Genomic DNA, 24,381 nt, shown 5'->3' with positions numbered 1-24,381 from the left:
CCTCACTTCCTTCCCCTTTTGGCTCCAGTTCTCCGAGCAGGCGGACGTGGGGGGGGGGGGAGCGGAAAGGGCGGGAGGGCCTGGGAGCCCGGGGAAGGGGGGGGGCTCAAGGGGTTGCGGAAAAGCCGGGGAGGGGATTCGGTCTGTGGCTGGAGACCGACAGAAACAGCGACCTAGGACCCGTGCTACCCCCGCCCCTCCCGAGCAGGTCAGAGCCAGAGCACCCTTTGACCTGCCCAACTCGGATCTTGACCTCTCATCCCCAAAATGCACCAGGGCCCCCATATTCCACCCTTGTGTTCCTCTTCCCCCACTTCTCACCAGGACTTCCTTCTGGTTACTTAGACACCCGCAGCGACCCTCGCCTGCCGGGATTCCCCACGCCCCTTAACTCTCCACAGTCTCCCCTTGTCTTTCCCCAGGCTCCCGATGGCCCGACCCCACTGATTCCTTCACTCGGTCATGCTCCCGCGGCCCCTTCGGCTGCTCTTGGATGCGAGCCCCCCCGGGGGAGTCGTGCTGAGTAGTTTCCGGAGCCGGGACCCAGAAGAAGATGGGGGTCCAGTTGCCCAGGACGTGGGTGGGGACCAGGAGGAAGAGGAGGAGGAGGAAGAGGTGAGAAGCGGTTGGCAGGAGATGGTGGTGGTGGTAGTGTGCGGTGGAGTCAGTTCCTACTCATAGCAACCCGGTATAGGGTTTCCGAGGCTGTCAGTCTTTACAGGAGCAGAAAACCTCATCTTTCTCTCGCGGAACCGCTGGTAGTTTCGAACTGCTGACCTTAGGTTAGCAGCCAGAGCTCCTTTGGCAGGAGGTAGGGAGCGTATATATTTCGGAGTCCCTTTCCACCTTTCTCTCTGTGTCTTTGTGTCCCTATGTCTCGTCCTCCCTGCCTTAATTTACTACTGTGCCTCTTCATGGCTATCTGCCGGTCGCCCTGCTGTGGGGAGTCCCGGAGCCTCTGTGGTTCTGTGTCAGTGTGACAAAGGACCTGCCCACAGGAACCTGTCCCGTTCCTCTCTACAGTGTCGGTCTGCTAGTGTCCCTTCGGGTTTCTGGCCCTCTCGGCCAGAGCTTGAGTCTGCCCGCCTCTCTGAATAGTTGCGTCTGGGTCCTGATCTCCCTCCTTGTATTTGTTTGGAGGGGTGGGGTTTGTTTCCACAGTAACCAGCTGCTCTAACTCTGGGATTGGGGAGGGAACCCTCAGATTTCATGATCCCTCCCTTTCCCCCCTCCCTACTGAGTCTGGTGTTGGGTGAAGCCCGGAAGTTGAGGTTCTAGGACCTGGAGGGATACAGCCCCATACTGGGTAGGGACGGGGTAGGGGGTGTGATCATTTGGGATTGATAATGAACCAGGAGTAGAGTTTGGGCTCAGGAGACGCCAGGTGTTGGATCTGGGGCCCAAGGTTCTGGATTTCTGGGTCCAGAGCCTGGGTGAGGTCAGGGTGACTGGCTGGGCAGGTTTTTCGGGATCAGGCGGGGGAGGGGCTGGGGCCACGTGATTCTGAGTCTTACCCCCCCCCCCCCCATTCCCACTTCCCCTTCTTCTTCCTGTACTGGGATCTCGGAGCCGCCACCTTGGGGAGGGGGGTCTCCAGGGCTGTAAAAGAGAGTGGAGACCCCACCTGGGGGACCAGGGAGCAAAGGAGTCTAAGAGAGGCCTAATTCTTTGGGTTTGGCCCCTCCCTGGGTTGGGGGGTAGGCGGGGCCTGTGGCTGTGCCTTTGACTGAGTTTTCACCTTCTCTAGGTCTCTGCCTCTGGCTTTCTACCTCTTTCGCTTTACCCTCTTGGCCTTTGCACCCTGTTGTTCCCCTGTGTTGGGGTTCAGCTCTGGGGGGAAGCGGCTCTGGGGGTCTCCAGGATCAGGGTTCCTACCGTTCCCGCACTCCCCCACACCACCCCCCGCGACTCCACAGGGCCTTTAGACGGCTTGGGTGGGGCTGTTTGGGCCCCAGTGGGGGAGACCTGGGGTCACCAGCCCCCCCCATCCCTCGCACACGCTGGTACTGTCCCCCACCGTCACAGGTGAGGGTACAGAGGATGGGTGAGTGAGGGTGGAAGGTGTAGGGAGGGGTATGTGCTGTCTGACCTCTTCCTTGCTCCTCCAGGCCCCTGTGTCTGTCTGGGATGAAGAGGAGGATGGCGCCACCTATACCGTCACAAGCCGCCAATACCGGCCTCTTGAACCCTTGGTGAGAGCATGCCTTTGACTTCTCACCACTGATCCTTCTTCTCTTAAGTTTCCCTTCTTCTAACTAGATGTCCTAAGAGCTCTTGCAGCGTAGTGGTTACGGAGTGGGGCTGCGAACTTTAAGGTCAACAGTTTGAAACTACCAGCTGCTCCATGGGAGAAAGATGAGGCTTTCTGCTCCCCGGTAAAGATTTACAGTATCAGAATCAACTCGACAGCACTTAACAACTAGACGTCCTGGTGTAGTACTGTGGGTTAATGCAGCGCTGGTCATTAGCCACTCCTTGATAAACTTTATACTGTGCTCAACTACCAGTTGGAACAGACTTGATAGCACTTAACAACAACCAGAGTGCTTTGACTCCTGACTCCTGGTGTGACACTGTAGGATAAGCACTGTACTGCTGACCATAAGATTGGTGGTTCAAATCTACCAGCTGTTGGAAACCCTATACACTACCTTGGAAACCCTACACAGGGTCACTATGAGTTGAAACCAACTCTATGACACTTAGAAAACAAGTAAACCCAGAGTGTGCTATGATAGGCACTTGGAGACCCAGACTCTACTGTGTGACTTAGGCTAAAGTCTTTTGTCATCTCTGAAACTCAAATGGGCCTGGACCATCTTCTAGGACTGAGATGGTCCCCAGTCTGGGGTTTGGGTTGAGGGAAGGCTCAGCGGTTGACCCTGTGTCTCTCCTAGGCCCCCACACCTCCCCCGCGCTCCTCCCGAAGGCTCCGAGCTGGCACTCTGGAGGCCCTGGTCAGACACCTGCTGGATGTCCGGACATCAGGGGTTGACGTGACCTTCACCTCCACCTTTCTGGCCACCCACCAGGCCTTCACCTCCACGCCTACTCTGCTGGGGCTTATGGCTGACAGGTCAGGGATCCTAAGGAACCAAAGGTTGTAGAAGGGTTTGGATTTCCTAAAGCCAGGCTGTTTGACCCTTCCAAAATTGTCAACACCATTGGGAGTTTAGAAAAAGTGGACAGTGAGATTCTTTTCCTTTCCCCAGGCTGGAAGCCCTTGAATCTCATCCCACTGATGTTCTAGAGAGGACCACAGGGTGAGTGACCCCTGATTCTTACTTCCCAATCTTCTCTAAGCTGCAACTTGACTTTTAACCCCTGGCTGATTCCCCTTCTCCAGGGTAGCCACCTCTGTACTGTCAACCTGGCTGGCCTCTCATCCTGAAGATTTTGGCTCTGAGGTCAAGGGTCAGCTTGACCGGCTTGAGAGCTTCTTGCTTCGGACAGGGTATGCAGCAGGGGAGGGTGTTGGGGGGGGCAGCGCTGAACTCATCCGCAATCTCCGGTCCCGGGTGGACTCCCAGGCCCCCGACCTTCCTAAGCCCCTGGCCCCCCCTGGCGACCCCCCTGCTGACCCCACGGATGTCCTGGTGTTCCTCGCTGACCACTTGGCCGAACAGCTGACCCTGCTAGATGCGGTGAGACCCTGATCTCTGACCCCTGTGCCCCCTGCCCTTACTAACCTCACCTAAAGTCCAGACCCCTTCTCGCTTCCACCCCTTCCTGATTCAGCTCCAAGCCTCCTCCCCAATAGCCCAGTTTTGCCCTGTTCCCTTCTCCCCTTGATTGTGTCCTTCAAACCTTATGCCCACTGGTTCCTTGGCTACCTGAGACCCTCAGACCCCTGCAATTAGAAAGCTGACCTCGCTTGACCCTGACCTTTAATCTCTAACATCTATCCTATAGGAGCTGTTTCTCAAACTGGTCCCCTCCCAGTGCCTGGGGGGTCTTTGGGGTCACAGAGACCGGCCGGGACATTCCCACCTCTGTCCATCTGTCCGAGCCACTGTCACACAGTTCAACAAGGTGGCAGGGGCTGTGGTCAGCTCTGTCCTGGGGGCCACCTCGGCTGGAGAGGGGCTTGAGGAAATAACCATACGACCACTCCGCCCACCACAGAGGGCCCGTCTCCTGGAGAAGTGGATCCGTGTGGCAGAGGTGAGAGAACATGACCTGCTGGGGCTCACGGTGTGGAGAGGGGTCCCACAGCTAGTGCCTCTCTCAGTGACCTGTGAACCACGCCTCCTGCAGGAGTGCCGTCTACTCCGAAACTTCTCTTCAGTTTATGCTGTTGTGTCTGCCTTGCAGTCCAGCCCTATCCACAGGCTTCGGGCAGCCTGGGGGGAAGCAGCCAGGTGGGTAGGGTGGAGCCCTGGACTGGGGGAAGGGACCTCTCAGAGACTGGGAAGAGGAGGTGTCCTCAGTCATGGTCCCTGCCCTTCATCCCTCAGGGACAGTCTCAGAGTTTTCTCCAGCCTCTGCCAGATTTTCTCTGAAGAGGATAATTACTCCCAGAGCCGGGAACTACTCTTGGAGGTAAAGTCCTAGCCCCTGGTGTTCCCAGCCATTCCTGTTCTCCGCTTCTCCTGGACACCCCTCACCACCCCTTCATATCTCCTATTCTGTCACCACCAGGAGGTGAAGCTACAGACCCCTCTGGAGCCAAATTCCAAGAAGTCCCCGAGGTCTGGCTCCCGGGGTGGGGTGAGTGACTAGTGGTGGGTGGCTGTGAAGAGTGAGAAGTGTGGGTGGGGAGCAGCTTGAGGGATGGAAGAAGGAGGCACAGCAAGAGTTAAATTTGTTCTCAAGAAGTGGGTAGGAAAAGTGGGGGGAGTGGAGAATCCTCAGATTATGTAAGGGGTGTCTGACCCTAACTCTTGACCTCAGGGTGTCGTCCCATACCTTGGCACCTTCCTGAAGGACCTCGTGATGCTGGATGCAGCTTCCAAGGATGAGCTGGAGGTTAGTGTGTGTGTGTTTTGGTGATGTGATAAGTGGGCCTCACATTCAGAAAACCCAGAACTTGGGAGAATTCTAGAGCCAGATTGCTGGGGTCTGGCTCTATTAACTTTGGCAAGTTGCTTAACTTTTATGTGCCTTAGTGTTTTATAAAAAATCCAAACCAAGACAGTTGTTGAGTTGCTTCTAAATCGTAGTGACCCCATATATGCACAGTAGACTAGCACGCCATAGGATTTTTAGTGCTGTGATCTTTTGGAGGTAGATTGCTAAGCTTTTCTTCCACTATACTTCTGGGTGGGTTTGAACTGTGAACCTTTCTGGTTAGTAATGGGGTGTTTAACCATTTGTGCCACCCAGAAACTCTTAGTGCCTTCTTGTTATTGTGTGCAGTCAAGGTGATTTTGACTCATAATGACCCTATAAGAAAGACAGAGTAGAACTGCCCAAAAGGGTTTTCTAGACTGTAATATTAATAGGAGCAGATCATCAGAGCTTCTCTCCTGTTGAGTGGCTGGTGGGTTCAGACCACCAACCGTTTGGTTAACTACTGCTCCACCACGGCTCCTTCTTAGGGCCTTTTTTTGTTGTTAGGTGCCATTGAGCCGATTCTGACTTTTAGTGACCTTATGTGCAACAACAAAACATTGCCTTGTCCTGTGCTATCTTGCAATGTTTAAGCCCACTGTTGCAGCCCATGTCTTTGAGAGTCTTCCGCTTTCTCCCTGGCCCTTTACCACACATAATATCCTTCTCCAGGGACTGGTTCCTCCTGATAACATGTCTGAAGTGTGTGAGGCAAAGTCTCGCCATTCTTTCATAGAGTGCTTTAGTGATCTGTGCATTGGAAACTAATGATGCTATTTATATCAACCTGTTACTATGAGGGTTAAATGAATTAATGTTTGTCAAGTATCTGGAACATAAGCATTATATATTCCCTGTTGATGTTGAGTTGATTCCGACTCACAGCTACTTTAGAGTAAGGTAGAACTACCCCATAGGGCTTCCAAGGCTGTAATCTTTTTTAACATTTCTATTGTGAATTGAGTGAAGATTGACATCACAGATTTCAGTCTCACATTCAACAAATTATATCTTTTATATCTTTAAAATGATTGTAATCCCTTCCATGTACCACTTAATAGTATTTACTTCCGTTCACTTTAACTCATGCCCGCCTCCCTGTGTCTTCCACTGCCTTCATCTTTCCTGTGCCAACCTCCCTCTGCACACTGCCTTTCCCGTTACTCAAGTTAACATGTGCCTATCCTCTACCCACTGAGTAATTTTCCCTTCCCTTTCACCTCTGGTAACCAACATAACTTTTAGCAAGAAAACCTTTCTAAAACGTTTTACAACAGTGGTTTCATATAATGTTTGTCCTTTTATAATTGTAGTTTCACTCAGCGTAATGTCCTCCAGGTTCATCCACGTTATGAGGTGTTTCTGAGATTCATCACTGTTCAGTGTTGTGTAGTATTCCATTGTGTGAATGTACCAAAGTTTGTAACCATTCTGCTGCTCTCTTAGTTTCTTGACTTGGTGCATTTAATTTTTTTACATTCAGTGTAATTATCAATAGGTATGAATTGATTGTTGTCATCTTGCTGTGTGTTGTCTTGTGCGGTTCCAGAGCTGTAATATTAATGGAAACAGATTACCATTATCTTCTAAGTAGTGGCTGGTGGGTTTGAGCCAGCAGCCTTTTGGTTACCATCTTCTAAGCATTATATTGTTATTGCTAAGTGCCATTCAGGCAGTTCTAATTCAAAGTGACTCTGTATAGGATTTCCAAGGAACAAACTAGTAGGTTTGAATTGCCAAACTTGTTAGCAGACAAGTACTTATTCTACAGTGCCACGTCAGGACTCCAAGCATTATCTGTTGCTATTAGGTGCTATCGAGTCAGCTCAGACTCACTTCCAAGGAGCAGCTGGTGGATTTGAACTGCCAACCTTGTAGTTTTGCAGTCCAATGCTAATCCTACAGTGCCACACCGTGAGTTCAAGCATTATATAAAGTTGGTTAAATGAACAAATACTGGGACCTTAGGCAAGCTCCTATTCTTTCTAAGCCCCTGTTTTCTCATCTGTAAAGTGGGCACAGTTTGTATTTTTCTGCCAAAATTTATAACGTAATTCACAGCCCATACAAAATTATCAACTTAAAAATTAGTCTGGTCAAGCATTTATTTAAGTCATTCCTAATGTGAGTTCTGGTGTGGCACTGTGGGTTAATGCGCGAAACTGCAAAGCCAATTGAACTGCAAGGTTGGTGGTTCAAGCTCACCAGCTGCTCCTTGGAAACCCCATCCAGGGTTGCTATGGGTCAGAACCGACTCGATGGCACTTAACAACAACAACAATGTGAGTTCTGGTGTGGCGCTGTGTGATAAAGCACTGATTGCAAGATCTGTTTGAACCACAAGGTCAGTAGTTCAAACTTATTAGCCGCTCCTTGGAAACCCTCTACAGGGTCGTTGAGTTGGGATCGACTCAGCAGCACTTAACAACAATATGAGAGATAAGGAGCCCTAGCAGCACAGTGGGTTACGATCTGGGCTGTCAACCGCAAAGTCAGTAGTTTGGATCTACCAATCCTTCTGTGGAAGAAAGATGTGGATGTAGCTTTCTGCTTCCGTAAAGATTAAATCCTTGTAAACACTATACAGGGTCACTGTGAGTCAGAATGACTCAGTGGCACATAATCACCATCACCAATGTGATGGCTGGAACTGCGGTTGCCTTGGCAGGCCAGATCAAATGATTTCACGGACCTTATACAGTCCAAAAGGAGCTCTGGTAGCATAGTGGTTACAAATCAGGCTGTGAACCGCAAGGTCAGCAGTTCGAAACTACCAACTGCTCCACGGGAGAAAGATGAGGCTTTCTGCTCCCGTAAAGATTTACAGCCTTGGAAACCCTGTACAGTCGCTATGAGTCGGAATCGACTCCACGGCACATAAAAACAACAACATACAGTCCAAAAGGAGCTCTGGTAGCATAGTGATTACGAACCGGGCTGCTAACCTCAAGGTCGGCAGTTCGAAACTACCAGCAGTTCCGCGGGAGAAAGATGAGGTGTTCTGCTCCTGTAAAGATTTACAGCCTCGGAAACCCTGGGCAGGGTCACTATGAGTCGGAACCAACTCCATGGTACTTAACAACAACATACAGTCCAAGGCCAGATGTTCCTCACCCCTGACTTAGAACAGAGTAGATGTGAGACAAAGATGAGAAGGGGGATCATCGAGGCCAGGGTGAGGGTTTTGAATTTGTGTCCGGGTGTGTGTTTGGATGGCAGGGTTAGGATTTTCACCCACTGCCATGTCTTTGCAGAACGGCTACATCAATTTTGACAAGCGGAGGAAGGTACGAGCAGTGCAGGGCTGGATGCTTGCTACCCACTTCCGTATCACAGGCAAGGGAGAGAGGGGTACATCAGGGATCCCCAAGTTTCAGCTTCTGCAAACTGAGGGCTCCTTCCTAGGAGTTCACTGTCCTTTCTGAGCTGCGGCGGCTTCAGAACAAATGTCGTGGCTATGACCTCCGGCCTGACCCCGATATCCAGCAATGGCTGCAAGGGCTCCGGCCACTGACAGAGGCCCAGAGGTGACTGCCTGGGGGAGGCTGGGACTCCGGAGCTCATGCTAGGTGCATGGGGGAATTCGTGTGCTACTATATACTGATCTCTGCTCACTGTCTCCCCTTCCTCAGCCACCGTGTATCCTGTGAGGTGGAACCACCTAGTACCAGTGACCCTCCTGCCCCACGGGTGCTACGGCCAACACTGGTCATCTCACAATGGACAGAGTGAGGGAATCGGCAACTGGGGGTGGTCTTTTAGGGACTTGCCATTTTTCCTCTAACTCTACCAATCTCCTGCTAATCCAGGGTCCTGGGCTCTGTTGGGGTCCCTACCCCCCTCGTGTCCTGGGATCGGCCCAGTGTCGGGGCAGATGAGGTACCTGGAACCCCTGCTCCTCTGCTGACTCGGCTGGCCCAGGTGAGATCTGCTCCTGACCTCTGGCCCTGACACTGACCCTGACTGAATCTTCCTTTCCCTCCCTGCCTTTCTGTCAGTTGCCCATGTTGTTTGTCCTCCCTAGCACATGAAGTGGCCATCTGTCTCGTCTCTGGACTCCGCCCTGGAAAACACTCCTTCCCTGCATAGTCCGGCTGACCCCAGCCACCTCTCTCCTCCAGCCTCCTCCCCTCGACCTTCTCGAGGTCACCGACGCTCCGCCTCCTGTGGCACCCCTCTCAGTGGGGGAACAGAAGGGACGGGATATGGGGGTGTGGGGTGTGGGCCTGGGGCCTCTGATTGCCGGATCATCCGTGTCCAGATGGAACTGGGGGAAGATGGCAGTGTCTACAAGAGCATCCTGGTGAGGGAGCCTTGGCCTGAGAGATGGGGTGAAGGATAGGGCTTTGTTCTAATCTACATTATCTTGGGGTTTGGGCAGCCAAATGGAAGGATCCTAGTTGGAGTCCTGGTGTGGTGCTGTGGGTTAATGCGCCAAACTGTAAAGCCGGTTGAACTGCAAGTTTGGTAGTTCAAGCTCACCAGCTGCTCCTTGGAAACCCTATACAGGGTCGCTATGGGTCGGAATCAACTTGATGGCACTTAACAACAGTTTGAATTCTGACCTTTGATTCTGGCAGCCATGTTTGTATTTTGATGTTTACCATGAATTAGCTGTTGCCCTTTGATCTTTTGGTGACTGTATTTTCAGAACCCACAGCAGTTTCCCCACAGGGAAGAAGCCCTGTTCCACTGGGTGCTGTGTGAGCTGGCTCACGGGTTACCGTAGCCACCATATTGGGTTTCCCTTTCTACTTTAAAGGGTTGGGCACAGGTAGCCTTCTTCGATTTGAAGATTAGTGGCTGGGGTTTTAAGGAAGGAAAACAGAAGGCATCATGGAGTGATTTATTGCTCTTTTGGTCTCAGGTGACCAGTCAGGACAAGGCTCCAAGTGTTATCAGTCGCGTCCTTAAGAAAAACAATCGTGATTCTGCAGTGGCTTCAGAGTATGAGCTAGTACAGCTGCTTCCAGGGGAGCGAGGTCAGAGGCCATGGGGAAAGGCAGGCTGGGGAGGAGAGTGGTGCTTTATCAGTGGGAGTGCTTCCACATCTGGGCACTTGTGTGTGTGTGAAACTGTGTTTATGCTTGACACCCACCCTCTGAACCTACAGAGTTGACTATTCCACCCTCGGCTAATGTCTTCTATGCTATGGATGGAGCATCACATGATTTCCTCCTGCGGCAACGGCGAAAACCCTCTACTGCCACAGTGGGCCTTGCCAGTGGTCCCTCTGCCTCAGGAACTCCCCCAAGTGAAGGGGGAGGGGGTTCCTTTCCCAGGATCAAGGCCACAGGGAGGAAGATTGCCCGGGCACTGTTCTGAAGAGGAAGCCCTGTTGATTCACAGAAACCAGGGTGGCCATACCAGATGTGGGCAGCCTTCCGAATGGTGGCAGTCACATCGCACCGGGACAGAAATCCTGAATGGTGGCCAGCACTGGAGCAGTGATATGCCACTGGTTTACCAGATAGCAGTAAAATAGAGCCCTGTAGGAGCTGGTAATCTTGGTAAACAATTTGGATACCTGTTTACAGCCCCACCTTCCATGAATGCAGCACACAGCGATTGTGTGAAAAAAGGGTCAGTCCTGATTCCTGACCATATCCTAGCATTTAAAGGGCCAAAGAAAGGCCTAGAAGAGTGGGAGAGGGAAGGCCCAGAGGTCTGAGCCTAGGGGGTGGAGGGTGGCAAGGAGGTTCCAGCAGTGTTTTCCCACTCTGTGGGTTCTTGTCACTGTGACAACACTAAGATAATAAACCAAAACACTACCTGAGTTGTTCTTTCATTTGTGGTGTCTATGAAGAGCTGGCTGAAGATGGGAAAAATGAAACAGGAAGGAGTCTTATGTTTTCTAACAACAAAGAGGTGCTAGTGAAAATGGGTTTCTCAGTTTATTCCTCTCCACTCTTGTTAAATTGTCTTCATAGAGATCAGTAAGAAGAAATCCTCTGGCTATAAATTTCTAGGAAATAATTTTAGGGCAAAGAGATGAATAATTTTGTGGGAAACACATGAAGTTAGACCTCAACACCATAAAACAAACATGTTGGGGTTTTAAATCTACTTAAAAAGCTACAAATTATAGGAAGACAGACTATAAGGGGCTAAGGGAGATACTGGAAGAATGACAAGTATGCATAGCAAGGATAATAACCACATTTTATCCTAGGATGTTTGATTAGAAAATTGATTCTTCAAATACACATATTCCTAAAACTATGCTGCATTGGAAATATTCTTCCCAGGTTTCCTGGGTTGTCACGTCAACTAAGATAAGGAAATATTAAAAGTCAATACTCAAAGTACGTTTGAGTATTTTCATATGTGGGTTCCAAGAAAGGAAGAAAGAGACTCCAGTTAAAAGAATAAGGGCCATAAGTGGAAGTGGCTGGTCAAAAAAACAGCACCAGGTGTTTTCACATTTTATTAGCTACATTATAGATCCTAGAGCTGCCTCCCTATCCCCCCCCCCCCCCCCACGAGGTCAGGCTTTCCCAGGAGTCCCTGCCTTTGCCGCCTGTGCCCGCTGGAACTCCTGCTGCAGCTGAGCAAGGGTCTCTCTCTGTTGCTCTGACTGCCTCTCCAGGTCCCGGAGCTGGGATTCATAGCGCTTACTGAGGAGAGAAGACAAGCAAACACAGAGAATTTAGTGAGACTTAACCAACTTACTATAGGATGCATCTCAATGTAAAGAAAACAAAATTCCTCACCACTAGACCAATAAACAAGTTGACATCCATATAAATAGAGAAAGAAAAGACAAGTTGTCAAAGACTTCAGTTTGCTGAAGTTGATCAACGATCAACACTCATGGAAGCAGCAGTCATATTGCATTAGGCCAATCTGGTGTACAAGACCTTTAAAGTGTTTAAGAGCAAAGATGTCAGCTTGAGAACTAAGGTGCGCCTGACTCAAGCCACAGTATTTTCAATAACTTCATATGCATGTGAAAGCGGGACAGTGAACAAGGAAGACTAGAATTGAGGCATTTGAGTTATGGTGTTGGAGGAGATGGCCAGATTTCATCTGTAATACTTCAGACATAATGTCTGGGGACCACCCTGCCAGCTGCTCTACAAGTGTCACTTGCATCACAGGATACTGGGGCAGACTCACATTTCAGCTGTAATATAGTCCAGCCTCTTCCCCACAGTGGCCCTAGCCTCCCCTAGCTCCTGTTTGACCAGCACAGGACCCAGAAGTTTGAAGACCACGTTGGACCCATCCAGCAGAGCCAGCTCCTGAGGGGTGGGACATAAAGGCACAATCAAAACCACTGCCAGTACAGGCGTTCCTCTACGCCCCATAAATCTCCGTCCCTCACCTCCTTAACGATGTTGTTTTCTGTTAGTTGTGCCTCAAGCTTCTGCCGCCCTGACATGGATTTACTCAAGTCTGGGAGATGAGAAGAAAGATGTGATTAGCGACACAGATTGTGCAACAGGACCCCCATAATCCTAAACAGAAGAGAAGGTTGCTGAGGAACTAGACAGGGACGGATCGATGGGTGGGGATGGGGCTGCGCACAGGTGCGCTGGTGGGGCCGAAAACTCTTGTCTTGATTATTGATTTGGGTTCTGGGTGGGTGAGTGAAGCGATTAAGGTGAGGCCACACCGACCCTGTTCCCTTACCCTTCTGTAGCTGTTGATATTTCTCCACTTCTCCTTGTAGTTTCTTTTGTATCAGCTCAGCCATAGCGGGGACGAAAACCTGCGAGGAGCGGGAGAGGGGCGCTGGGTCTGATACCGGGAGCTCCCGAATTTCTCTTTCTGGCCCAGCCGGCGGAACAAGCAATACTCTGCAGACAACCGTTCAGGATACCGCAACCTTTCCCTGTCCTGGATATCGACTCTGCCTCGGCCCCACCAACGAGACCCCAACAACCCCTTCAACCGAAACCCTACTCTACTCACGTTCTCCCTTCAGACTTACTAATCCCGGCAGTAAACAAGGAACGCTGGGAAAAGACGGCGCCGGAAGCTTCCCTCTCAGGCATGCCGGGAAATGTAGTTCTGACCTAATGAATGAGTGGTGGAACCGTGGTTTTAAGATGAAAAAACTAAGACGAGAAAAGAAACGTCGCCGTCACTTGGTCTCAGATCTTGCCTTTCTCTCATCCATAATGACATTATTACTCGGGCAAAAGCTGCCATTTAGGATGGCGTACCAAGACCTGCCCCGCCCCTCAAAGAGCGCTCACCCTCACTCAAGATGGTGCTGGGACGGCTTCAGAGCTGGCACGGCGCCGATTGGGGGAGGATAAGGGAACTTCCGGGAGTTTCCAAGCTGCGGGTGGGACAGCTGAGCAGCGTTTGCACGTGGGTCATCATCTGGCGGACAGGATGGAGACTGCCCCTAAACCTGGTGGAGATGCCCCGCCCAAGAAGAACAAGCTTCGGGCCAAGAGAAAGGTAGAGGTCTCTCTGGGGTTGGAAGGGAAGTTTGTAGTTGCAGGATACTGTGGATCGGGGGTCGTGGGCAGCGGAGCGTCAAGGTCCGTAATCTGCCTGTAGAAACCTCGGCGATACTGGGAGGAAGAAGAGACCGCGCCGACAGCTGCCGGAGCCTCCCTAGGACCCCCTCGTAGCAAGAAGAGGAAGCAGGAGTTCCGTCCGCAGAGACCAAAGAACACTTACATCCAAAATAAGTCTCGGGTCTCCAAGAAGCCTCAGATCCCGAAGAAGCCCCGAGAGCGGAGGAATCCGGAGCCCCAGCGGACTTTGTCCGGAGTAAGAATGGGGCCGGCTGGAGTGGGGAGGCAAGACCCCTTGTACTTTGAGCAGGAGGTGGTTGGAATCAGCCCGAGTTGTCGGCTAATCCCGCTTTCCTGTACCAGGCCCAGGACCCATTCCCAGGCCCCGCCCCAGCTCCTGTAGAGGCGGCGCGGAAGTTCCGTCGTATTGACAAATCCAAAAAGGTGATGACCAGCCAGACGATGGGGTGGGGAGGGGGGAGGCGGGAATTGAAGGCCGAGGTATATTGGTTAGAGGCTGGACTGGGGGCTCTCTTGTAACCCCACGTATCACCTGGTTCTTTCCTTTCTCCCTACCTGGCCAACAACGTTATAGCTGTTACATTCTAAGTCCAAAGCCCGAAGTCGACTTGAAGCAGCTGAAGCTGAGGAAGAGGAAGCCAGTTTGAGAGCTGCTCGTTCTGAGCTGCTGCTTGCGGAGGAGCCCGGGTGAGAACTGTAATCTGGTTTCCCCAGCCTTTCTCGATGGGGCTCCTTTTTCTCATTTTTATGTCAATGTGTTAGGAAGCTTTCCTGCAACTCTTACCCTTCCGTGCAGGTTTTTAGAAGGGGAGGATGGCGAGGATACAGCCAAGATCCGTCAGACTGACATTGTGGAGGCTGTGGACATTGCTAGTGCAGCCAAGGTGAGCCTGAGGGTGGGAAAGGAGCTGCGCACCTACTGGTGATGCAAAACAAGAAGGCAGTGAGAACTAGAAGAGGGTGTTACCGAAGGGAGCTATAGTTTTCATCATGTTTTGTTTTCACTCCTTCATTTCCCAGCACTTTGACTTGAATCTAAGGCAGTTTGGACCTTACAGGCTGAATTACTCTCGAACTGGCAGGTAAAGTTGAACTCCAGTAATATGGGTGGCCTGGTGATGAGGGGAGGAGACTGTAATTTATCTCGTCTCTTGCCTGGCGAAGAGGGGTTGGTATGGGGTGGTCCTCAAATTGGCTGAGCCAGCGTGTTTCCCTGAGTTGACTCTCTGTCCTCAATAGACACCTGGCTTTAGGAGGCCGTCGGGGTCACGTGGCTGCACTTGACTGGGTGACAAAGAAGCTGATGTGTGAGATCAACGTCATGGAGGCTGTTCGGGACATTCGGTCAGTGGCCCCCCAAGGCAGTGGTCACTGGGGCCAAGGCAGTCCATCCCTGATTGAAGGACAGCCTTTAACCCCTTTCCCATTGAATATCCCAGATTTCTGCACTCTGAGGCGCTGCTTGCTGTTGCTCAGAACCGCTGGCTTCACATCTATGACAACCAAGGCATTGAACTTCACTGCATCCGCCGCTGTGACCGCATCACACAGCTTGAATTCCTGCCCTTCCACTTCCTCCTGGCCACAGCTGTGAGTGACTGGAGCTCAGGACTAGGTGGCAAGCCTTGGGAAAGCCACTCCTCTGGGACCCCCAGTGTAGGGAGGCCTGAGGATAATCAGGACTGAAGTCATTTTCATTCTCTCAGTCAGAGACAGGGTTCCTGACCTACCTGGATGTGTCAGTGGGGAAGATCGTGACAGCTTTGAATGCTCGGGCTGGACGCCTTGATGTCATGACTCAAAACCCTTACAATGCCATCATCCATCTTGGACACAGCAATGGTCAGTCCCTGGCTTAGCTGTGACTCTGTAGCCATCCTTAAACCTGCTTGTCTTTTTTCTTTGTACTTCATGAGGCCCTAAATTGCCTCTTTTTTTTTTTTACCCTTTCTTTTTGTATCTTGTTCTTGGGTCCACATCAATCCCAGATTTAATTATCCTAGTATCCCACCTGTAACTTTAACTCTTCTCCTGTGACTTTCAGGGACTGTGTCTTTATGGAGTCCAGCTATGAAGGAGCCACTGGCTAAGATTCTCTGTCACCGTGGTGGGGTCCGAGCTATGGCAGTAGATTCTACAGGCACGTAAGTCACTTGTTTGGGAATGAGATATTGGGGGTAACATCTAGGCAAAAAGATAGGCAAGTGAATTTGCCTTCAGTAGCACAGTTTATAGCTTGCCTGCCAGGAATTAAATCATGTTGTTACCACTTACCAGCTCTGTCACCATAAGCATCTGACATAGTCACTGTGTGCTGCAATTTTCTCATCCCAAGTGGAGATCAGGGTGTCTAGCTCTTGAATCAGCAAACTTTTTCTGTATAATTAGATAGTAAACATTTTAGGCTTTCCAGGCCATGAGACAAAATCAAGGACCTTTATTGATCAGAGAGAAAACCAGTTATCACAATTTTTTTTATTAATGATGAAACTCAAAATAATTGAGTTCCTGAAACCAAAAACTAAACCACTGCTGTCAATTTGCTTTTGCCTCATAATGACCGTGTAGTGCTGAGTAGAAATGCAAATTTGTACGGAAGCAGACATCCTCAAATGCTGGTGGATTTGAGCTGCTGACCTGTGGTTAGCTGTCTGATGCTTAACCCACTGTACCAGCAGGGTTCCTTTAATTGAGTACAATGTTGTATGCTACAGATCTACTAATGAGAATTGAATCCTCTGTTTGATGTTGAGAGTTAAAGTTCTAGCTCATCAAAGTCAAATGAAAATTTTCATCTGCTAATGCTGAAAGATGAGGCTTTCTACTCCCGTAAAGATTTACACCCTCGGAAACCCTGTACAGGGTCGCTATGGGTCGGACCCGACTTGATGGCACTTAACAACAACAACAACAATGCTGACTTGGAGTCCTGGTGAGGTGTTGTGGGCTAATGCGTCAGACTGCAACGTCATTTGAACTGCAAGGTTGGTGGTTCAAGCTCACCAGCAGCTCCTTGGAAACTTCTATACAGGGTCGCTCTGGGTCAGAATCGACTTGACAGCACTTAACAACAACAATGCTGACTTCACAAAGATTTTCATCTTTGAAAGCATCTTTTTGCACAGATAGATGATGTGTGGTAGGTGGTATGTGAGGCATTCCAGTTGTCAAGTTCTAGCTATGTCACATGTTACTGTGACCTGTACATGCCCTCAGCAGCAGTGTGCAAGCAGGGAGAGGGCTATACGTGGTCTACAGTTACTTAACCATGCCACCGACGAACTAAATGAGCCTCTCTGTGTTTTGATAAAACCTCTATTGTGAGCATCAGAATGTGACCATCATGTACTTTTTTACACCTTTTGGTTTCTTTTAACCATTTAAAAATGGAAAAACTATTTTTTGCCTAAGAACTATATAGAAGTAGATGGTGAGCCAGTTTTGGCCAGTGGGCTGTAGTCTGGGCCTCCACAGGCTTTCCAATCCCTAGTCTAGCTCACAAAGCCGCTGTAGACTCTAAGCAAGTTAAGGCATAGAAAGAGTTTAGCACAGTGCCTAGCAACTGGTAGGCGTTGCTGTCATCATCATCATCATCATTATCATTAAAGACGATTGTTCTCTTTAAGTCCGGCTGTGATACGATGTAAGGAATGGGGGTGGGAACATCTACTTTGCATTTCTGTTCTTCCTTAGAGAATATTTGCATTTTTTCCAACTTTACTATTTGATTTGTATGGGAAGCAACACACACACACACACACACACACACACCCTACCCCCACTTCAGTGTGTTTCTGTTTCTTTTGCCAGGTAGCTGCTGTAGGCGGGGGTGGGGTGGGTGGGGTGTCTGTGCTGAGGTTCTGGGGATATATCGATTAATTAGCTCTGGTGTGCTGTTCCCTTTACTTTTAAACTGTATTTATAAAAATAGGTGGCAGGCTGTAGTTTATGGATCCTTGAACTGTGTGGAGTGTAGGGAGGCCTGCCCTGAGACTTTCTGTCTTCTGTGGGCCACCAGCCTAAGCCGTAACCTGTCTTCCCTTTGCTGCCTGGGTCAGCCACTCCTGTGATTAGGGCATAATTAGTTCATTGAGCTTCGGGGTTTGGTCTGCTCCTTGGTCTTACACCCATCCTTTCTTATAGTGGTCTCAGGAGTTCCTCAGACAAGCCACAAGACCCTCAGAGATGAGGCTTATTACCATGTTCCCCAAGCAGCTTTCTGGAAGCTTGCATTAGGATTGGATTAGATTCTCAAAGCTGAAGTGCTCCTTGCAAATGTGGCCCAGCAGTGTGGGGCCTGGATGCCCATCTGGCCACCAGACAGATGTTTTCCTAGGGAATCCTGAGGTGCCCGTATGAAGGAGAGCAGCCAGCATGTGCTCCTGAGTTGTTGGTTCACCGAAGGGTGTGACCTTGTATCCCAGAAGCCATCAGTCATTCCTGGTTTGTATTGATGGTATCCTTTCCCTTTTTTTTTTTTTTTTTAAATTAGCATTTATATATAAAATGTATTATTAAAATTGATTTCAAATGTTTCTTTCTACTTTGTTTAAAGTGGCTACTGGAACATTGAAAACAACATAAGTGGTTCACATTATATTTCTACAGAACAACATTGATCTAGGCATTACAAATGTATCAGATGAGTTTAATTTAGTAATTACCTTTTGGACCTTTCCCTTTTGTGAACTTGGGTCCCTGATTGTCCTGTCAGAAGACGTATCCAGTGGGACCTCTATTTGGCTTGGCTACAGTCTGAGTCTGTTCATCGGACCTCTTAAGTCCCCTCCTTCTGCGTTAACAGCAGGGGAAGAAAGAAGTCCTTGGGCCCTGGCTTCGCTGGTTAGCCCTTCAGCCCCCTGCCTCAGGAATAACTTGAACACAGACAGAAATCCCAACTTCTGAAAGTAAATAACAGGCTACAGCAGATTTCTTGAGGGGATTTAGTCCCCAAATTTCTCCTCCCCTTTTCCAGAGAAAGGCCTCTGGTAGATTATTTCATTCCTTTTTGAGTAGGTCTTCTCAAGTTCGTACAGTCTTCTCTTCAACCCGTGCTGTCATTGCCAGAGAGTAGTGTGGATAATGAGCTATGAGTCCGTGGTCTGACTTTACAGAGCGTTCTTAATTTGTCTCTTCCCCATTTTCGGGACCATCTTTCCCACCAGTTCTGAAAATAAACTTGTTTCCAATTTATTGTCTATACTCTGATAGTCACTCATTTGTACCTACTATACCTTTGTGTTTTCTTGAGCATTGCTTAGAAAGGCTTAAGTCTCACCTTTCCCACGAAGCCCTATCTGACCCCTTGAGTTGACACTTCCTTTTGCTGAGCTACTCTTCTGCCTATGCAGTGAAACACCATGTTTAGGCACAAACTATCATGGGTTCTGCACTCATTTTGTGTGACTCGAGGGGACAATGTAGTGTTAGTGTTTAAGAGAGCAGACACTAAAGAAGCAGGTTTGACCAGAATTCTAGCTCTTGTACTTTCTCACCCTGACCTCCCATCTCTAAACTTTTGTTTTCCTCATTTTTAAAAGGGAAGTTAGGGAAAAGTACCCAGTGGTGTGAGGCTTGACTGAGAGAATACCTGTGAAACATTTAGCATGATGGTGGTGGCAGCAATTATTAGTCTTCTGTGGATTTGGGGAGTGCTCTTTAAACCCATACTGACTTGCAGGACCAGCCTGCATGACAGGGGTCTCCAGAGGTGGACAGGAAATGAAAGCAACAGGGAACTCGAGATGGTCAGTCAAGAGTGATTTTATTAACTATACAGCTTTAAGTACAGTCTTAGGCAGGAGGCATATCTGGGCACCACAACAAAGCCAAGGTTGATTATTACTAGATAACAGGCACACATATTTTCTCCTTATTATAGATTACTCCCCCAGCCACCTGGTCAGTGTGTTTTGCTCCCATAATCTTTGGCATGCAAGGGTTTTCCTTGCAGTTCTCATCAAGGCGTTCCTTGGTTTAAGAACTGCCTCAGAGTGGGTTTCACACACGTCCTGTTCTTTCTACACTGACTGACTAGTTGATCCCCTTTTTTCCCCCAGGTACATGGCCACCTCTGGCCTGGACCACCAGCTGAAAATCTTTGACCTACGTGGGACGTTCCAACCTCTGAGCTCTCGGACTCTACCCCAGGGAGCAGGGCACCTGGCCTTTTCCCAGCGGGGACTACTGGCTGCAGGGATGGGCGATGTTGTCAACATATGGTCAGGGCAGGGCAAGGGCAGCCCACCCTCTCTGGAAAAGCCCTACCTCACCCACCGACTCTCAGGCCACGTGCATGGCCTTCAGTTCTGCCCCTTTGAAGACGTGCTGGGGGTAGGCCACAACGGGGGCATCACCAGCATGCTGGTCCCTGGTGAGAGGGCCGGGGAATGGTGATTGAAGTGAACCAAATGTGGCTGAAGTTTGGGTGGGCCTGGGATGGCAGAGCAAGGGGCTTGGTCAGGCTGGAACTTGCAGGCTGGGGCCTTCCTATGGTTCCGTGTTCCTCTCTTCAGGGGCTGCTGAGCCCAATTTTGATGGCCTGGAGAACAACCCGTACAGGAGCCGGAAGCAGCGCCAGGAGTGGGAGGTGAAGGCCCTGCTGGAGAAGGTGAGCTTGGGCCAGGGTAGGGAATGCTCCCCGGTGCTGTCACACCATGGGGTGCTTGGGAAGGGGTGGGGCTCAGCCCTCTCTGGCTGCTGTTTCTCTGTGGTGCCACCCTTCTGTGACTCATATGCATTCCTGTCCCCCATCCTGTGACACCCTTAGGTACCTGCTGAGCTCATTTGTCTGGACCCAAGGGCCCTGGCGGAGGTGGATGTCATCACTTTGGAACAGGAAAAGAAGGAGCGGATAGAGAGGCTGGTGAGGAGTAGGCCCCTGCATGCCCGGCCCTCCTCATCCCAACATCCTCTACCCACCATAAGCCTATCCCCAGAAGTGTGACCCAGCAGGCTAATGCAGCTGGTTCCCTGCCTCTGAGGCTGTGAGAGATTTCACTCCTGTCCTTTTCTTCAGGGATACGACCCTGAGGCTAAGGCTCCCTTCCACCCAAAGCCAAAGCAGAAGGGCCGCAGCTCCACAGCCAGCCTGGTGAAAAGGAAGAGGAAAGTCATGGATGAGGAGCACAGGGTGAGAGCATTGGTTTGGGCTGGACCTTCCTGCTCTTGCCTTTGGCCTTTGACATTTCTCACTATGCCTGTGTTCTCCTCCCAGGACAAGGTCCGGCAGAGCCTCAAGCAAAAGCAGCAACAGAAAGAGGACGGGAAGAAGCCCAAACCCACAGGGACCCGGTCATCTGCCCTGGACAGATTTATGCACTAAGCCGGGCCCCAGGGTGGCTTGGAACAAGTTTCTCCCTAAGATCCTCTTTGGGGAAGTGACTATTTCCAGGAAGTGGGAGTGGCAATGTGCCCCTTTCCCAATCAGGGTGATCAGCAGGCTTCTGGGATAGGTTGTATTAAAGGTGATATTTTGGATAATGGATCTGGATCATCCTGTGGCCATGTTGCACTCCCCTTTGCCTGACCTCAGCGCTCTAGGATCAGAAAGGTCATAGTATACTGCCTCTCTCTCCTGCCCATACTGGGTGGCTGCTGTGGTCTGGTTGTTGTTAAGTGCCATTAAGTCGGTTCCGACTTATAGCGTCACTGTACTGGGTTTCCGAGGAGCGGCTGATGAATTTGAGTCACTGACCTTGTGGTTCAAACTGAGCTTGTGGCCACAGTGCCACACCTGCCTTTTATGTGCCACCTTCCTCAGAAAGGCTGTACTTCTACTCCCAAGTTTCTGGACATGTCTTTCCCACCCAGCAGGGTTTGGTAGCCTTTGGGACTTCCCATTTGGTGTTCTGGGAGTTCTGGTGAAGAAAACACTGCACTCAAGAGGCAGACACACAAAAGTTTATTGAGGAGCTCTTGCTTCTCCCTGAGTTTGTTTTTGCTATTCCTGATGACCATGTTTGCGACTGCAAAGTCATGCCAGAGGTTCCCTTACATCTCTTGGTCAGCAGTGTCAGACGGAGGAGTTGGCATGAGGAAACAGATCTTCTGCTTGAGGCCTAGGAGAGAAGGTCCTGGGGTGCTCCACCCCTTGGGTTTCTCACTTCTCTCCTGTGGCCCAGGCAGTGTCAGCTGTCAAGCCAGGCTATTACTCGACACCGCAGGATGCCCAGGACTCCTTGGAGCCAGGAGCAAAAGGGTGCAGTGCTTTCCCCATCAGGGCTGTCCACCAGCTTCCAGGCCTGCTGCATCTTCCAGGGGTCCAACTTGTGGGAAGTCAGCAGGAATTTCCCATAGCAGCACCGGTCCAGGGGGTAGTGGGTGGCACCAGCCAACTTGACACAGTGGGTTGGGGTAAGGCCTCCACGGCGGGCACTAACCCCTACAAAGACATCCTCCAGTGGCAGAAGGGGTGCCCGACTGGCCACCTTCAGAATGAGCTGCACAGCAGAAGCTGATAGCACGTAGCCTGTGCCTGAGGCATAGGGTGGAAAGGGGCCCCAGGCCCCAGGCCACTGCTCCTCTGACACTTGGTGGCGCCCCCCGGGGGTCCTAGAAGGATACACTCGCCAGTGCACGCGGCCCAAGTAAAGCAGAGGTACCGGGTCACTCCCCAAATCTTGTCCCCTTTGTTCCTGCTCTTCATCTCCAACCGCAGCTGAGCTCTGGGGCTCCGTGCCCCTTTCCCATTGTTCCCAGCGGCCACCTCGCCGGACCAACTCTGAGACCAGTTCAGGGACATTGACATACACATCATCATCCGTCTTGAGGATGTAACGGGCCATGGGACAGTGCTTATTGGCCCAGTTCAGTCCGCTGAGGGTTTTGAGAGTGAGGTTGCGGTAGGAATCCTGGAAGGCTGCCTGCAAGATGTCTCCTTGGGCCTCAGCCTCACTCTGCAGACCGTGTTCATCCCTGGGCTGTAGTCGGATGGGTTCACCCAGCAGGAAGAGAGTCTGCACCCTCAGCCTCCTGACCTCACGTATCTTAGCCCAGGAGGCCCGGATGACATTTCTTTGGTGCAAATTTTCTGGGGCGGTGCACACCAGGATGAGCAGGAAGGGAGGGGCGCCCGGCCCTCTGCACGCCTCCACATTGGGAATCAGGAGGCGGGGCAGGGCCAGGGGCGGTCCAGGCGAGGCAGGAGCGGGAAGCATGGATGAGAGCGAGAGACTCAGCAGCTCCTCCCCAAGGCCGGAGGGCCCAAAGAGAGTCCAGACAATCACTAGCAGTAGGGCAACGAGGAGGAGGCGGCGTAGAAGGCGAAGGGACATGGTGCGGCGCTCTGAGGAAATCTAGAGAGAAAGGGGAAAGGTAGTCAACGAGTTCTCTCCTTGGTCCACCCCGGTGGTCAGAGTCATGTCCCAGCAGCATGCAGTTTAGGAGGAGCTAGGGGCGCTGCCAAAGATAGAAGATGCTGAGACCGGGAGACTAACCAGCAGCCAGCACTGGGGTTAGCAGGTATGATTACCTTGTCATTGCGACTTTTCCCCGCCAAGCCCTGGGAGGATATGTTGGGCGTTTACACAGCCCTGCCTGGGCCTGGAAGCATCTCAATTGAACGGGGCGATGGAATGGCGTGGGTATACTAGGACAAAGAGGGTAGTCTTGCGGTACTGGGATGAAGGCCCGCAGATGGATCGGCAGCTCGCCCCTCCCACAGAGCATGCATATGCTTCGTTTCCCAGTGTAGAACCCAGCTCTTCCGGGTCGGGTCGCTGAAGCCAGCCCGTCCCACATCTCAAATGTAAATCCAACACTTAAATCTCCATTCCACCCCCAAGTTGAATTCCATGTTAAAAAATAATTTATAGAAGCATACAGTAGGCAAGACTGGCAGGGCAGATACTCACGAGCAGCAGCAACTGGCTAGCTTCTGCTTAGGTGGTGCAATGAAACTGGGCTCCCCCTTAAGGTTGGGAGTGGTTGGGCCACACCCTATGGATTGTAAATCCTGGTGTGGTGCTGTGGGTTAACAAGGTCAGTTTGTTTGGAACTGCAAGGTTAGCATCTTAAGCTCACCAGCTACTCCTTCAAAACCCTATACAGGGGACTTTGGAAACAAGATGGCGGATCGGGTGGACGTATAGCAGGGAGCTCCGCCAACAACAACACAGAATACCCGACCAAGCAGGTTCAGGGGATGGTCCCAGAACGCTGAACCACATGTAAAGGAATACTTAGAAGGTTGGGAGGCTCACAGCTGGGGGAATTTGTGGAAGAAGCAAGAACTCTATTGCTTTCTAGTCCAGGACGCTGGGCTGGCTGCTCCAGGAGCCGCCATCTTGGGTGAGACCATGTGGGGAAAGGATCTGAGCAGCCACAGATGCTTGGCAGAACCGCTGAGATAAAGGTGTGGACATTCTTTTCTTTTGGTATCTGTTCATTGGTCCCTTGCTGTCTGCACACCTCCATTCGGGTGACTATAGGGGTGCCTGAGCTAGTGGGCACCCCAGCCCAACTCTCTGAGGGTTCTACTGTGCATGCGCACAGATCTCCTTGAAATTTAAAGAGACAGTTTCCAATTAAAACCCAAAGGCCACAGCCGGCCCTGAACTGTTTCAACTAGAAAAAAGGACTTAGCCGAGATTGTGGAGCCGGACAAGCAGACAAAAGAGGAAATAGGCCAAAAATTAAATCCTAAATTACGTCAAAACGACCAACAGTGGTATCTTGAAACGTCTCAGGAAGAAGAGTTGAAAGGGAAGCCCGTTTCCTGATCACATCTACTTGGAGGCATTCAGAAAGCATAAAAAATACCAAATACACACCCATCTAAGTATTAAGGCCACAGATAACCCCTGAAGATGCCCAAAAAACAGAAGCAGAC

General features: G+C 50.7%; 4 protein-coding genes across 6 annotated transcripts; 2 read left to right on the top strand and 2 right to left on the bottom strand.

Moving 5' to 3' along the window:
- Positions 1–462: 462 nt before the first annotated feature.
- On the top strand, positions 463–10,828 carry RGL2 (ral guanine nucleotide dissociation stimulator-like 2). 2 transcript variants are annotated; one of them, XM_006860359.1, is made up of 18 exons: positions 463–615; positions 809–811; positions 2,109–2,192; positions 2,898–3,076; positions 3,213–3,263; positions 3,347–3,644; positions 3,913–4,164; positions 4,258–4,361; positions 4,458–4,542; positions 4,642–4,710; positions 4,894–4,968; positions 8,307–8,339; positions 8,458–8,579; positions 8,685–8,780; positions 8,862–8,973; positions 9,077–9,355; positions 9,920–10,034; positions 10,166–10,828. In XM_006860359.1, exons 1-18 carry the CDS (start codon positions 463–465, stop codon positions 10,375–10,377), a joined length of 2,322 nt encoding a protein of 773 aa, XP_006860421.1. In that variant the 3' UTR covers positions 10,378–10,828. The 2 variants fall into 2 exon arrangements, with proteins under 2 accessions (XP_006860421.1, XP_006860420.1); XM_006860358.1 differs by lacking the exon at positions 809–811.
- A 633-nt stretch (positions 10,829–11,461) lies between these two features.
- Positions 11,462–12,992, bottom strand: PFDN6 (prefoldin subunit 6). Its single transcript, XM_006860357.1, has 5 exons — positions 12,956–12,992; positions 12,688–12,819; positions 12,380–12,450; positions 12,172–12,296; positions 11,462–11,669 (listed from the first exon to the last, which is right to left on the bottom strand). Exons 2-5 carry the CDS (start codon positions 12,749–12,751, stop codon positions 11,540–11,542), a joined length of 390 nt encoding a protein of 129 aa, XP_006860419.1. The 5' UTR covers positions 12,752–12,819; positions 12,956–12,992; the 3' UTR covers positions 11,462–11,539.
- A 365-nt stretch (positions 12,993–13,357) lies between these two features.
- Positions 13,358–20,941, top strand: WDR46 (WD repeat domain 46). Of its 2 annotated transcripts, none has more exons than XM_006860355.1 (15): positions 13,358–13,467; positions 13,570–13,785; positions 13,893–13,973; positions 14,125–14,237; positions 14,347–14,434; positions 14,571–14,632; positions 14,790–14,894; positions 14,990–15,140; positions 15,257–15,392; positions 15,595–15,694; positions 19,610–19,923; positions 20,066–20,160; positions 20,320–20,415; positions 20,569–20,682; positions 20,767–20,941. In XM_006860355.1, the coding sequence occupies exons 1-15, from the start codon at positions 13,399–13,401 to the stop codon at positions 20,872–20,874; spliced, it is 1,848 nt and encodes a 615-aa protein (XP_006860417.1). In that variant the 5' UTR covers positions 13,358–13,398; the 3' UTR covers positions 20,875–20,941. The 2 variants fall into 2 exon arrangements, with proteins under 2 accessions (XP_006860417.1, XP_006860418.1); XM_006860356.1 differs by having other exon boundaries at positions 13,399–13,467; positions 13,738–13,785.
- Positions 20,942–21,679: 738 nt separating this feature from the next.
- On the bottom strand, positions 21,680–22,825 carry B3GALT4 (UDP-Gal:betaGlcNAc beta 1,3-galactosyltransferase, polypeptide 4). Its single transcript, XM_006860551.1, has one exon. It carries the CDS (start codon positions 22,823–22,825, stop codon positions 21,680–21,682), a length of 1,146 nt encoding a protein of 381 aa, XP_006860613.1.
- Positions 22,826–24,381: the final 1,556 nt, after the last annotated feature.

The sequence above is a fragment of the Chrysochloris asiatica genome, unplaced genomic scaffold, assembly GCF_000296735.1.
Source record: "Chrysochloris asiatica unplaced genomic scaffold, ChrAsi1.0 scaffold00038, whole genome shotgun sequence".
Taxonomy (NCBI): Eukaryota; Metazoa; Chordata; class Mammalia; order Afrosoricida; family Chrysochloridae; genus Chrysochloris; species Chrysochloris asiatica.
This window is presented reverse-complemented; position numbering and strand designations above follow the sequence as displayed.